This window comes from Mycetomoellerius zeteki, unplaced genomic scaffold (genome assembly GCF_001594055.1).
Source record: "Mycetomoellerius zeteki isolate Tzet28-1 unplaced genomic scaffold, Tzet1.0 scaffold86, whole genome shotgun sequence".
Taxonomy (NCBI): Eukaryota; Metazoa; Arthropoda; class Insecta; order Hymenoptera; family Formicidae; genus Mycetomoellerius; species Mycetomoellerius zeteki.
The window spans coordinates 156,001-169,814 of record NW_017257892.1 but is presented as its reverse complement, the minus strand read 5'-3'; the positions used below and the strand labels follow the sequence as shown (position 1 = coordinate 169,814).

The 13,814-nt window shown below is 29.7% G+C and overlaps 2 protein-coding genes across 3 annotated transcripts in view; both read left to right on the top strand.

Moving 5' to 3' along the window:
• The first annotated feature begins 1,665 nt into the window (after window positions 1-1,665).
• LOC108730209 (uncharacterized) lies at window positions 1,666-8,147 on the top strand. Of its 2 annotated transcripts, none has more exons than XM_018459769.1 (6): window positions 1,666-1,769; window positions 2,321-2,394; window positions 2,863-3,040; window positions 4,077-4,265; window positions 5,382-5,490; window positions 7,460-8,147. In XM_018459769.1, the coding sequence occupies exons 1-6, from the start codon at window positions 1,678-1,680 to the stop codon at window positions 7,658-7,660; spliced, it is 843 nt and encodes a 280-aa protein (XP_018315271.1). In that variant the 5' UTR covers window positions 1,666-1,677; the 3' UTR covers window positions 7,661-8,147. The 2 variants fall into 2 exon arrangements, with proteins under 2 accessions (XP_018315271.1, XP_018315272.1); XM_018459770.1 differs by having other exon boundaries at window positions 1,718-1,769; window positions 2,284-2,394.
• Window positions 8,148-11,985: 3,838 nt separating this feature from the next.
• LOC108730207 (RCC1 and BTB domain-containing protein 1) overlaps window positions 11,986-13,814 on the top strand; it is a 10,595-nt gene continuing 8,766 nt past the window's right edge. Inside the window, exon 1 of the mRNA XM_018459766.1 lies at window positions 11,986-12,071. Coding sequence (XP_018315268.1) covers window positions 11,986-12,071 — 86 coding nt within the window. The remainder of the gene's footprint in view (window positions 12,072-13,814) is intronic.

Sequence of the window (13,814 nt, the reverse complement as noted above, 5' to 3'; positions counted from 1 at the left end):
AATCGAGCTGTAGGCAATAATACATGTAGGCAATCGAGCTGTAGGCAATAATGCATGTAGGCAATAGTACATGTAGGCAATAGTATATGTAGGCAATCGAACTGTAGGCAATAATGCATGTAGGCAAAAGTAATTCTGTTTCTAAAATTTTTATTTGTGCGTAAAAGTGCTTGTAGGCAATCGAGCTGTAGGCAATCGAACTGTAGGCAATAATACTTGTAGGCAATAATACATGTAGGCAATAATACATGTAGGCAATAATACATGTAGGCAATCGATCTGTAGGCAATGGAACATGTAGGCAATCGATTTGTAGGCAAATGGGATGTAGGCAAACGGTACTGTAGGCAATCGATTTGTAGGCAAAAGCAACCCTCTCGTATTTAACAAGATAGATGATTTATAATATAGAAATTAATATAAAAATACAATACACACAAGAATACGACGATATATAAATAAAGCAAAAGAATAATTCCCTTTATTAGTCTTCATATTCATTTAGAGATGACTTCAGAGTGACTTTTGATAGGATGTCTCTTAAATGGATAGCCGTAAGCGAAATTTCCGCTCGTGGCGCATCCCTTTGACATCCTCCCTGATAATTTAATTACTTCGACGTTTTTCACGTTTTACTTCGACTCGCTTCGTTCGTGCGCCAACGGCGCCCGCGTTGCACAATAAGCAACTAAACCTCACTCGTTACACAATGTACTATTATTCATCTAAAATTCTTTTATCATTGTTATCTACCCTGATAGTAAAATGTTAGCAATTTGGAGCCAAATTGGCAGCAAACTCCATCAGATTTTGACTACAAAATCCATCTATGTCCGCATTTGGCTATGGATTTGTCGACAAAGCCTGTTGACAGGCTATGCCAGCCGATTGGTGACAGAAACCGAGCAGAATGCTTGAATCAGGTTCTGCTCTCAATATGCTCTTAATCTGCCGTTAGGTTATGCAAGACTTTGCTCGGTTTCTGCTACCAATCTGCTGGCATAGCATGTCTAGCAGGCTTTGGTATATTTCTGGCAACAATTTACTGACAATGTTAGATAACACAAAATCATACAATTTGGTGCCTTTCTGCAATCAAAAATTGGTAGCAAGTTCTGTTCAAAATTTGTCTCCGCAGGTTTTGCTATCAGGGTATTTACTGAGAGAAAAATGTACTAAATTTTAATGAATAATTGTTTAACTAATACTACCGTAACATTTATTTACAGAAAATACATATTTGCTAAATAAAAAATAATGGTTAAATCAAATTTATGGTTCTTGTACCAAATAAATACATGTTTATATTTAATAAGGCAATTTTTTTCAAAAAATATTTATTAATATTATTAAAATTTGGTACATTTTTCTCTCAATGTTGATTATCGGTATTGTACGTAAGTTTAAAAAGTATTTGAAATGAAGGATAATTTACAAGAAAAGTCATAAATCAATTTCTGAGCTTTAAATAATGATTAATAAAGTGCCTAATATTTTTGGCCAAGGCTTATATAAGATAACATAATTTTCTCAATTACAACACATGCGACTCTTTATCGTATGTCACAAGTCATACAAACACAAAGACAATTACGCGACATTTGCTAACGGCTCAAGTTACAAAACGATTCTTGCGTAATTATCACGTATTCCCACCGAATATAGGTATCTATAAGTATGGTGCCAAAAGTACGATACCCAGTAATCTGCAGTGTCGACTTGCCGACTCATCCTGAATTTACTAGAATCTCTCCACCGAGAATATCCAGGTGCGTTTCCACATCGTTAATTTGTAAGATCACTCATTGTTCGGAATAGTGGTGAATTCGGTGATTTTAAGAATATTTTGGCTATACAATATCGGCGAGAAGTATCAATCAAAAAATCGATTAAAAAAATCAATATCTGCTGATATTAGCCAGCAAATTTTTGTCATAAATTCGTTCTGAATCCAACTGCAAAAAATAAAAAAAAGATTCGGTTTATAATGGCTTTATGCAGCGAAATGCAGCATTTTGCTGCAGTTTATTAGAGATTGATTTAATTCGTAATGCTGTGATCTTATCAAATTTGCAAATAACTACTACAAACGCGATTTTATACACAAAGCTAACAAAAAAATTAAATAACTTTTATACCACTAAGAGAATTATGTTCAACTTTTACACGGATACTGAGATATAATATTAGAATAATATCTGATATACCTGGTATTTCTGGTAATATTTTGAGATATGACACATACATTTTCTAAGGATGTATTCTAACCCCCTTCGTCTTCAGAAGCGGTTAAATCGATCGTGTTTTCTGCTTTGTACAGAAAAATGAACTTCGTAGCGTTCGGGCTTATCCTGATCTGTTGCCATGCCTGGGCGATTGAAATAGATGATAATTGTAAGTAGATACCTACAATATTTCTTCTCCTCTAATATTTCTCTAGACGTATATCGAATAGTATTTTTCCGGAAATATATCGTTCTTACAATTACATCACACTATCTTTATCTATTTTTAAACGATCTACTTTTAAGCTGCTTTTTTATTTTGGAAGATTCTATTTCTCACTTGTCTGTTTTGAATGGTATTTCGGTTTTTGATACAGAGATTTTAGACATTATATATTTGAATAAGTCTATTTATGAATGCTTTATTTTCGTCGATCTATTCTTCATATATATCGATATCAATTCCGCGATTCTACAGATCTTTCCGTGCTTCGCGTATTTTTTTGTTCTAGTTTTAATGATAATTCTATCAGAGAGGAATCGACATCATTATTATGTAATATCGACATCCTTATATATATTTACTATCAACATCCTTACATATATTTATCACTGATTATATGACATATATGTTTAGTTGCAGTTGTAATGTCCACCATATATCAAACAAACTTAAAAAATTTCCTCGAAAAGTACAAGTCTTTACTGCAAAATGGAAACAGTGGGCTCATATATGGAATTCCGCTTCGTGATCCGTTCATTATAGAGAGACTGCCCATCAAATATAATTTATCTACTCCTGTGGGTAATATAGAGTGCGTATCAGTTTAGTTTTTGAAGTAACACGTTAATTGCTAAAGCGTTAAATCAATATACTTTTACCTCTAGGTCGACAGAGAATGTGTTATCACGATTATATGCTTTTAAATAATCTTTCAAATATCTTTCAAATATCTTTTAAATATCTTTCAAATAATCAACTACTTTAACTGAAATGTTAAATATTGAGACTCCTTTAATTAACAAAACACAAATAAGAAGTAAAAAACAATAGGAGTCAACCGCAAGATTATATGTTTTTAATCAATATCTTTTACTTGATAATATTTTTTTAATTTATCGCCATATGTTATGCAGTAGAATTTATACACTTAAAAAGAGTTACAATGCTAAAAGTATTTATACAGGGAAGATTTTTTTTATAAAAAAAATCTTATTAATAAAGAATAAACCTTAATTTTTTAACAATTTATTAACGAATACATTCTTTCCTAATATATTGTACAATAAATAAAAGTTATTCGTAAAAATAACCGTTTAAAAGCTAAATTTCTCGATTGTATTTCTTCTACGATCAAAAGAATATACTTTTTCATGTTTATTATTAATATATTTTTATTATTATACAACTTTTTAGGTAAAATAATTTAAAAAATATATAACATTTCATTTTTTACTAATTTGTGTGCTAATTAATGTTTACTTTCTAAAAACAAAATTTCTTTAAAAAAAAATCTTTCCTGTACGAATACTTTTTGCACTCATTGCAAATTTAAAAAATATAGTTTAGCGAGAGAAGATCCCAAGCAGAATAACAAGTCATTATGATATGATGTCAAAATGATGTCAAGATGATTACAAAATGATCATTAAAAGTCATTTTTTATTCACATTTTAACGTTATGTCATTTTGACGTTATCGTGATTTGTTGTTCTGCTTGGGATATACCTTAATTTAACATGTATCATGTATGACATGACAGTATCATAAACGATTCGTTATTAGACGAAGTAAAGAACGAAGTTTAATAACGACTAGCAAATTTTTTATTTTTTTCTTTATTCTTTCAGCCTCGAGGGATTTCTTGAAAACCTTAACTTAACTGGTTTGGCCTCGTTTAACATTAACAGCGCTAAATTCAATCTAATTAATATGAATGCCTACATAGATCTAAGCTGGCCGTTGACAACCGCGAATACTAATTACTCCTTGGAATGCAACGTCCTTAACTACGATATTCATGGAGATGGAAATATGGAGTAAGTATTTGTTTCTTTCGAGAGAATCTAATTATCATACTTCGATCGCGATTTTCTAATATCTATGGCACACGAAAAAGGATCTTGCTGCCAATTTTTGCATTTTATTATTTATCAGTAAAAGACAGAAGAATTTAAATCTTTAGCGAATGTGTATTAATTTCAATTATTATTATCATAATAATATATTGTGATTATCTTTTCATCGTAATTAAAATAAATAATTGTTTATCATCATTAGCATAATTATAATTAATCATTATTATCATAATTATTGCAATGAGAAAGATCGCTGGTCTTTCCTCGTAAAGAACGTTCGGTTTTCATTCCGCTTCATCTATATTTAACTACAATGCTTGAAATATGTACGTGAAAAAAAAACGAGAGCTGGAATGACTGACAATGAGTTAGCCGTTTTTCATTCAACGCTTTCGTGACTTTATCAGGCGACGCCAACTGCGACAAAGCGTGTTATTAAATCGTGCATTTATATCCTTTGCGCTAAACACGCGATCGCGCCGATCCGCAATCTCGCGTTCAGCTTTCTTACGGTCGGTGGTCAGGCTCGCTTTTAACAAACGCGAAACTCAATTGAGATTGCTTTGATGGAAATTTCAACGGAACTTTTTTTAGATTTAAGATAATTTATCGCTCCATTATTAAATTGAATGATAAATTTATATTTAAATGAATCTTTTTAACGTGCATAAAATCAGGAAGAAAGATCTTTTTGACGGCGTTTATTTAAAATATAATAATCAATTATTTTTTATCAATAAATATTATTCCTTTGTAATTAAGTTCCTGCCTTCAAAATTACATACTGGAAAAAGAGTCTAGTTATAGCTATCATCAAATAATGAGTGAAATAATTATTTATGAAGTTATGTTTAGTTATTACCTCAACATTTAATTGAAATTATTTCACTCAATATTTGATGGCTATAACCAGGCACTTTTTTCAGTGCAGGACATTTTTATAATATTTCTTTCCACTTTATTTCTATGTTTTGTCTATTTCTATATCTATTTTTTTTATGCATCTTGATAATTTTTTAAAGTAAAAATTTGAGATAATAAAGTCTTTAAAGCTACAGAATTATATTTAATTTTTAGTGGAATCGCACATAACTTCAGAACTATTATGGATGTTGATTTAAAACTGAAGGGCCCGTATATGCAAGTTCGAAGTGTAACATCACAGATTTTATTGGAAGCATTGAACGTAAGTAATTAAGCTACAGTTCTGTCAATTCTTTTCTGGCTTTTGCGATTGATTCTCAGGACCCGCATCTATAAGCGTTCAGGCTAATGCAAAAATAATATCGAATATAAAATAAGTAACTTTACGTTAACAATCTTCAGATAACTTACTGAGAAATAAAATATATATATATATAATTTTAAAAACTCTATTAACGATTTTCTTGTTAAGTTAAAAGAAAAAAATAGTAAAAATCAAATATCGTTTTACAACTTTATATTTCAGATATTGAACTTTCTTGACCATTTTTCTCGTGTAAGCTTATGTTACAAGTTTTCTCTACAATGTTATGCACACTTAATTTTTCAAAATTTTAAAGAATAATTTATTAATTTTTTTAATATGTTAAATAGTATATTTTAAATTCTTTGATTACATCAATTATTATGCGAGAAAATTGTTACTTGTACGATATATCAAATTAACACTGCCACGTTTTCTGCTTTTCAATTTGCATATATAAAAAGGCGACCCAGTCACACTGCTGTTAGCATAGATATCGATGTTGTTACAAACTGCTATTATAAAAAAGACTCGAAAAATTTACATCTCATTTGGCTTAAAAAAGATTGTTACTGAACTCTCCAGAAACTTTTTGTCTAATAAGCACATATTTATATGTCAAACAATATGTATTAAAATTTATATAAAATAATGTAGATTTTAAAAAGAGATTAAGTAGATAGAAAAAAAGAAATAAGTTGACTGTGAAAAGTCGCGATTGGTCTAATCATGAAGTCTCCATAAAACACTGATTTAATTTTCTTCAATCGATTTTAATGAATTTATTTTAGTTGAAAAAAAATCATAAATATGCAGCTGAAATTATAGGAGTTTGACATTTTACATGCAATGACTCTATAGAAACTGATTCAAGTCAAAACGTCTCTGAAACGTTTCTCAATGAATTCGATTGCATGGAATAAAAAAACAGGGTAACTCCGGTATATACGCCGCACCTATCAAAAACTTAATTTATTACGTATTATTTACTATGTTTAAAGTAAACGAACTATATCAGTAAAAACTTTGTGTCTACTGTCTACTACTATGAAAAAAATATTAGAAATTCGAAATATATATTGTATATATATTTATTTTTCGTATTAAGAAATGAACTTTTTGAAACCTTTGCATTTTTGCCGTATTTCCTTTAGGGGTGAGATAATATGGCTACTCATAGGGGAGAGGGGAGTATGTACGGCTCATGAAAAATTTACAAATAATGCTTATAAATAAGACATAAAATGACACAATAACTTATAAAATGCGTTTATAAAGTTTTATTAAGGAATAAGAATGATAAATATGTATATGAAGTAATAAATAATTACAATCTTCCTACATATATTACAAGTTTTATGACATGAGGTACATATTTCGTGTAATATATTTATTGTATTTAGTGCACTGAATTCAATCTGCGCACTTTGTATGCTTTGGGCATAAATCCCGTCCGCTAAAAATGCCGTATATCCCAAACAGGTGGGATATACAAGACAACAAACTAAACAAAGAATACGAAAGCAAAGCACTTGTATTTTGCTATAAAATATGCTTTACTTATTCCTCTACACGTATGTATCACGAAATAATCACTAAGTCTTTTACACGTCCTACAGTAATCATTTTATGTAGATTATAACTTATGATGGCGCTACTTATTGCAGTGACAAATCGATTCAATTCTCAATAATTTCATTAATATTAACAGTAAGAAGCTGAAATTATAACACAATACTAATATAATATAAAGTCATGTAACAGAATAGTTGCGGAAAAATTACCCCTACTCCTTCTATTTTTTCTGACTTTGCGGCATAAATCCCAGCGCGAAGTATTTGCCGGAGTTACCTTAATTAATTTTCTTTCACTGACTATTTTCACTTTTCCTAATTTTTAATAAAATTTTCTTTCGTATCGCTCGCAGTTTAACGTGACGGATATCTACAACGATGAGGACATGTCCGAGAGAATCAGCAAGACGATCTCCGATGTAATACCTAAGCTCATCGCCTCCAACCAAAACATGATTGAGTATATTATTAATACCATTGCCTCGCAGATTCTCAACAAATATCTATTAACTATAACATTTATGGATATATTGAAAGGAATAAGTCCAATCTAATAATTTTTCTATCGTGTTGGCACCACGCTATCGTTCGATCAATCATTTCTACAACCACGATTGATCCCAGTTGAACGATAAAAATAAATGATAATGCACTTGAAGAGTATTTGTTGGTAATATCGTCAAAGACAAAAAATCTTTAACGATTTTGTATTAAATTTATTTCTACAATGTACTAATAAAATAAGCAGGGTTGGGAAAGTTTATACTTTGTAAAAATAACTAGTTACAGTTATAGTTTTTTTCTTTCAAAAGTAACTATATAGTTACAGTTCCAAGTTACCGAGACTAAAAATTAACTCGTTACAATTACAGTTACTAAAAAAGTAACTTTTCAGTTACTTTTCTGTTATCATGACAGAACAATATGAGTATCACCGATATCATTAGAGCTATCAAAGAAAAAAATAATTTACGTTTACACGATACAATTTTATTAAAAAATTCCTTTAATTTTGCGGGAATATATGCGAGATAACTCAAATAACGGACGAAATAATAACATGCATTTAATAATTAACGCCATTACAAATATTAAACAATGAAATGATATACGTGAGAGTTGGGGATGTTAAGTGGAACGCACCCTTAGCGCATTTGATTGACCAATTGAAAGAAAGAATTTGACAAACTGACCAATCAAAAAATACTTCGAAGCATTTGTAGCATCAAGTGGACCGTAGCCTTAAGTATTCAGATTTTAACGATCACATTAAATTGACAAATAAGTTAAAATATAAAATAACTGTAAAAGTAACTGTTAAATTAGTTACTAGTTATTGGAAGAAATATAACTAAATTAAGTTACAGTTACAGATGGAAAAAAGGAACTAAGTTAAGTTATACTGAAAAAAAAAAACTATAACTTAGTTACAAGTAATTAGTTTACTTCCCAACCCTAAAAATAAATATAAAAACCGCAAGCGTGAAAAGATTTCACCCTTCCTTTATAATAAATTTCATTCTTTATGTTATTTTCATACTAATATTAAAAATAGAAAGTCGATATCAATTAAAAGTAACATAACATTAAATTAAAAATAAGGTAATACTAACATAATTTGTAAACAAATTGCAAATGCATTTTTTTAAATAAAATTAATGATTATGATATTTTAAATAACACGTATTTTATTCATTTATCTTAGAATTTATCTTTTAAGTATATTATTTTTACGTCATTTACTCATTTAAGTAACACATAAATTATGTTACTTTGACATTAAGAAATGTTAAATCTCAATTTAGCATAAAATACTTAAATAACATAATCACATTATGTTAAATTAATATTTGAATATGTTAAAAATTCAACACGAAATTTTAACAAGGACTTGAATAGATCAATGTAAAATGTTTTTTACTGTGTATGGTAAAGTACGAAAGAGAAAAAAATATGTCTGATATTATATATCACATTTCATATAAAATTATTCCTAAAAAATGAATGTGCAAATATATTTGTGCGCTTTGCACATGGTAACGAACAGATTTTGAAAATACTATACGTTCGCATGATATCGCGTTTATCAGAAAAAAAAGATAACTCGATAAAATCTACAATTGAGGAAAAATGAGAAAGAATTTAAAATTCAATTAATCTAATCTGCTTTTTTGTTATATGCGTATTGTGACAACTTCATTTTAACGCACTACCTTATATTAAAATATCGCTACAATAAAATTGAATTATTTACTTACTTCAGTTACATAATCTATATATCTGTCTGATGTATAAAATAATATTTATCTTATTATCCACAGATTTTTATTATAACTTACAGTTAAATAATATTACGAATTCATAATGTTATCTGTAATAATGTTCATGTGCGATATTAATTTCTACCGACATAAAATAGATCTACTATGTATCTTCTTCATTTAGTTTAGTGAATACTCGAAGTCTACTCACTTATGTTAGTAAAAAAATGTAATTTTGACAGACTCTAATATTTTTATACAAATATCTAACTCTATTAAATCAAATAAATGTCATTGTTCATAAAAAATAACTCGATAAAATCTACAATTGAGGAAAAATGAGAAAGAATTTAAAATTCAATTAATCTAATCTGCTTTTTTGTTATATGCGTATTGTGACAACTTCATTTTAACGCACTACCTTATATTAAAATATCGCTACAATAAAATTGAATTATTTACTTACTTCAGTTACATAATCTATATATCTGTCTGATGTATAAAATAATATTTATCTTATTATCCACAGATTTTTATTATAACTTGCAGTTAAATAATATTACGAATTCATAATGTTATCTGTAATAATGTTCATGTGCGATATTAATTTCTACCGACATAAAATAGATCTACTATGTATCTTCTTCATTTAGTTTAGTGAATACTCGAAGTCTACTCACTTATGTTAGTAAAAAAATGTAATTTTGACAGACTCTAATATTTTTATACAAATATCTAACTCTATTAAATCAAATAAATGTCATTGTTCATAAAAAATTTAATTATGAAATAAAAAAATGTTATAAAGACACAAAATATTCTTTTATATTGGGTATGGGAATAAGTTTCCGCCCATTGTAGAGAGACATCGTTAGTAGCACTGCTTGGGTATTTAATAAAACGGCAATACAGTATTTGAAAGGTAAGCGTTCAAGCTTTTGAGCCCAGTAGTTGGCATTCGTTCGAACCGTAAACAAGAGTAATTTTTTTTGCGTTGAAAGTGTCGGAATTTATTCCAAAAAAGCAACATTTGCGGGAAGTTTTACTACATTATTTCATTTTAAAGAAAAGTGCTGCGGAAACGCATCGTTTGCTCGTAGATATTTATGGTGAGCATGCTCCATCGAATACTACTTGTAAAGAAAGGTTTCAACGATTCAATAATGGTGATTTCGACGTGCGTGACAAAGAACGCGAAGGTGCACTAAAAAATTTGAAGATGCAGAATTGCAAGCATTACTCGAAGAAACCATCACTGGCTATCATTATCGACTACAAGTGATACGTTTAAACCAAGCTTTGAAAGAAAAATGACCGAAATGGGACAATAGGCACAACAAGCTGATTCTGCTACATGACAACGCTAGGTCACACGTTGCAAAACCGATTAAGAAATACTTGGAAGGAGTAAAGTGGAAAATTCTGCCCCACCCGCCGTATTCATCGGACATTGCTCCTTCAGATTTCCATTTGTTCCGGTCCATGCAGTCGGCCCTTTCTGGAGAACTATCCTATTCTTATGAAGGTATCAAAAAATGATATCAAAAAGTGATATCAAAAAATCATTAGTTTACGAGATATTTTACACTTTATTCTGGCACATATTGACATAAAATGTTAAATAACTAGTAAACTATTAACTTTTTTATAATCATACCTTAATATTATACTTTTATGAACAGAATAATGAAATGAATCAGTTGGTGTAAAGGAAACACATCATTGCTTTAAAAAATATGTATGCGAAATGGATAATTTTTAAAATTAGCAACTACATATATGTATTTTCTTTCCACGAATTGATTATCTCATTATTCTGTTAATAAAGGTATCTATTAAGGTATGATTATCAAAAAAAGTGAATTAGTTTACGAGTTATTTAACATTTTATGTCAAAATGTGTCAGAATAAAGTGTAAAATATCTCATAAAATACTGATTTTTTGATATTATTACTTTAATACTTTTATATGCGGAATAATTATAGGAGTCATATTATGTAAAAAAATCATACAATTCCATTTATAATAAAAAAATGGAGATGACCTTCATATCTTTTTGGCGCCTCCACGAGGGAAAAAAGCATGACCAAAATACATCCGACTCGAAAACGTCCCACTTTCATTTGAAACATTTTTTTATATCATCAAAAATAAGCGAGATATTTCAAATGGTCGATTTAAGTGGACCACCCTGTAAATAAATGCATAGCAACGTGTTGAAAAATTTAATAATCATGAGCGCATTCTGTGTGAAATAGTTATTAATCATAATCGGTGATAACGGAAATGTTCCATTTGGCCAAGTGGAATCACTCACAACTTATAGCATTGGTTTAATATTTTAAAGTTGGTATAAGTCATGAAAGCTAATTTCTAATATAAATAACTCGGATCGCGCGCGTGTTCTAACATCATGAACACAAGCCCTAACTAGATAATATTTACGAGTATACTGGTATCAATAACGCGCAGGCAGATTTATATTAACTTTCGAGGAAAGAGTTCGTTTATTCCGCTTTCAATCGTCAGTACGCATCACTTGAGATATAAGATATTATTTAACACATATTTCTACATATTGTATTTATAGTGATACTAACACGGTTCGATTATTATCATGTCTATTCAGCTCAAGTTTGATGAAAACGTTATAAGAGAGTATGATGAAGAACAAAATAAAGACTTAATTACCTTCAAACATTGGTAAGTTTAGAGTTCCTTTTTATTTCTTTTAAATATATATTGACGACTAATTCTGAAATAATAATGAACGGATATTAATTATCCAGAAGTAAACTCGTTTTTAATACGGTGATTTAGCCAGAAGATTATCCAACGGGATATTACATGTGCCTTTATAATATAAATGCGATTAAATAATCTTCTTTATGCATATTTTAATGCGACAATGAAAATTTATGTGCAAAGACTTTTAGTTCGGATCTACAATAGGTATTTTAAAACTTGAGCCGTTAAGAAATTGACCAATTACAATCGAATGCAAGAAGAATAATTGACTATGATTCATCCATTTCTTATGGCATAAGGCTTAAAAATCCATTGTAGATCCAGGCTTATTCTACGATTGCAAAAGTCGGACACCTAAAAAAAAAAAAAATACAAGAAGACATCCGTTTGTGTATTGATTGAAATTCCTAAAAAATTTTTTATTTAAAACAAGATGAACATACACACATTGGGGCGTTGAAAAGAGAGAATGCGAAGATTGAGAGTAACCCAAGCAACAATTGGACGTCCTTGGACATCCTGCCACGTCCGAAATATGTCCTGAAAAGTCCAATTTATGTCGCTGTACGTTAGACACCCGAAATACGTTTTAAAGACATTGCTTGGACATCTTATAATAAAGTTATTTACAGATATTTTAGGGATGTCCAAGGTACGTTCTTAATATAAGTTTAATTTTCGAGCAATGCGCGAACAATCGTCAGCAAGATCCGAGGACCAAGTACTATCAAACAACTTTATATACATTTATCTTGGAGTTAAACAACTGTTCGGTATCCTTCTATTTGTTTTCAACAATTTATTGACCAGAAAAGATGAATAATTTCCAAATTATCTGTGCCATTCGAGATTGGACGTACGACGTCTATTAGACGTCTTTAGGGGAATACATTGTACATGTGAAAGACATTTATGGGATTTGGTTTGGACGTCCATACGACGTCGATTTGTTGCTTAGGAAGAAGTACGAGCAACACGAAAAGGCCCAAGATTACGTTGATTTGTTCAATTGTCCACGTTGGCATCGAGAACTGAATAACTTGTAAACGATAAAAGCAACGCAATAGCTATTTAACGTTTGTCGCGCGGCAAAAAAGTGATGTGATAAATTTACGTCTGTATGAGCACAGGTGAAGTGTAAGATTTCATGAGAAATTTGCTTTTCTTTTAATTTTAGGCTAAGTCCACAACCTCGTTTTAAGAAGCTGTAAGCTATAAGTTGTAATCTTTAATTAACAATATTTCGATCACAGAACTTACGCTTTTAGGACGTAAGAATTGGGTTTTGCTCAATTCGCTTAAATTTAACGGTTAAAGCCTAAAGACTGCGCAAAAACAGTTTAAAGACAGAAATTATTGTCACTTAATCTCTTTCGACTTATGACTTAAGGCTTCTTAAAGCAAGATTGTGGACCTAGCCTTACAATAGCAAGAAAAGGTACTTTTTTTATCTTTGTAAAGCAGTATAGAAGACACTTTTTAGTTTGTATTGATGTTTTTGGAGTTGTATTTTTACCTTTTGTTAAAGAAATATTGTCTAAAGACAAAGTGGTATGTCGGTATCGGTGACCTTCCTCTATATATTATAAACTTACTGCCAAAACTGGCCGAGATCCTCATATTTATAAATTTAAATGTTTCATAAAATTTTTAATACATTTATTTTTTAGTTATTTTATTATCAAATAAAATTTTTTT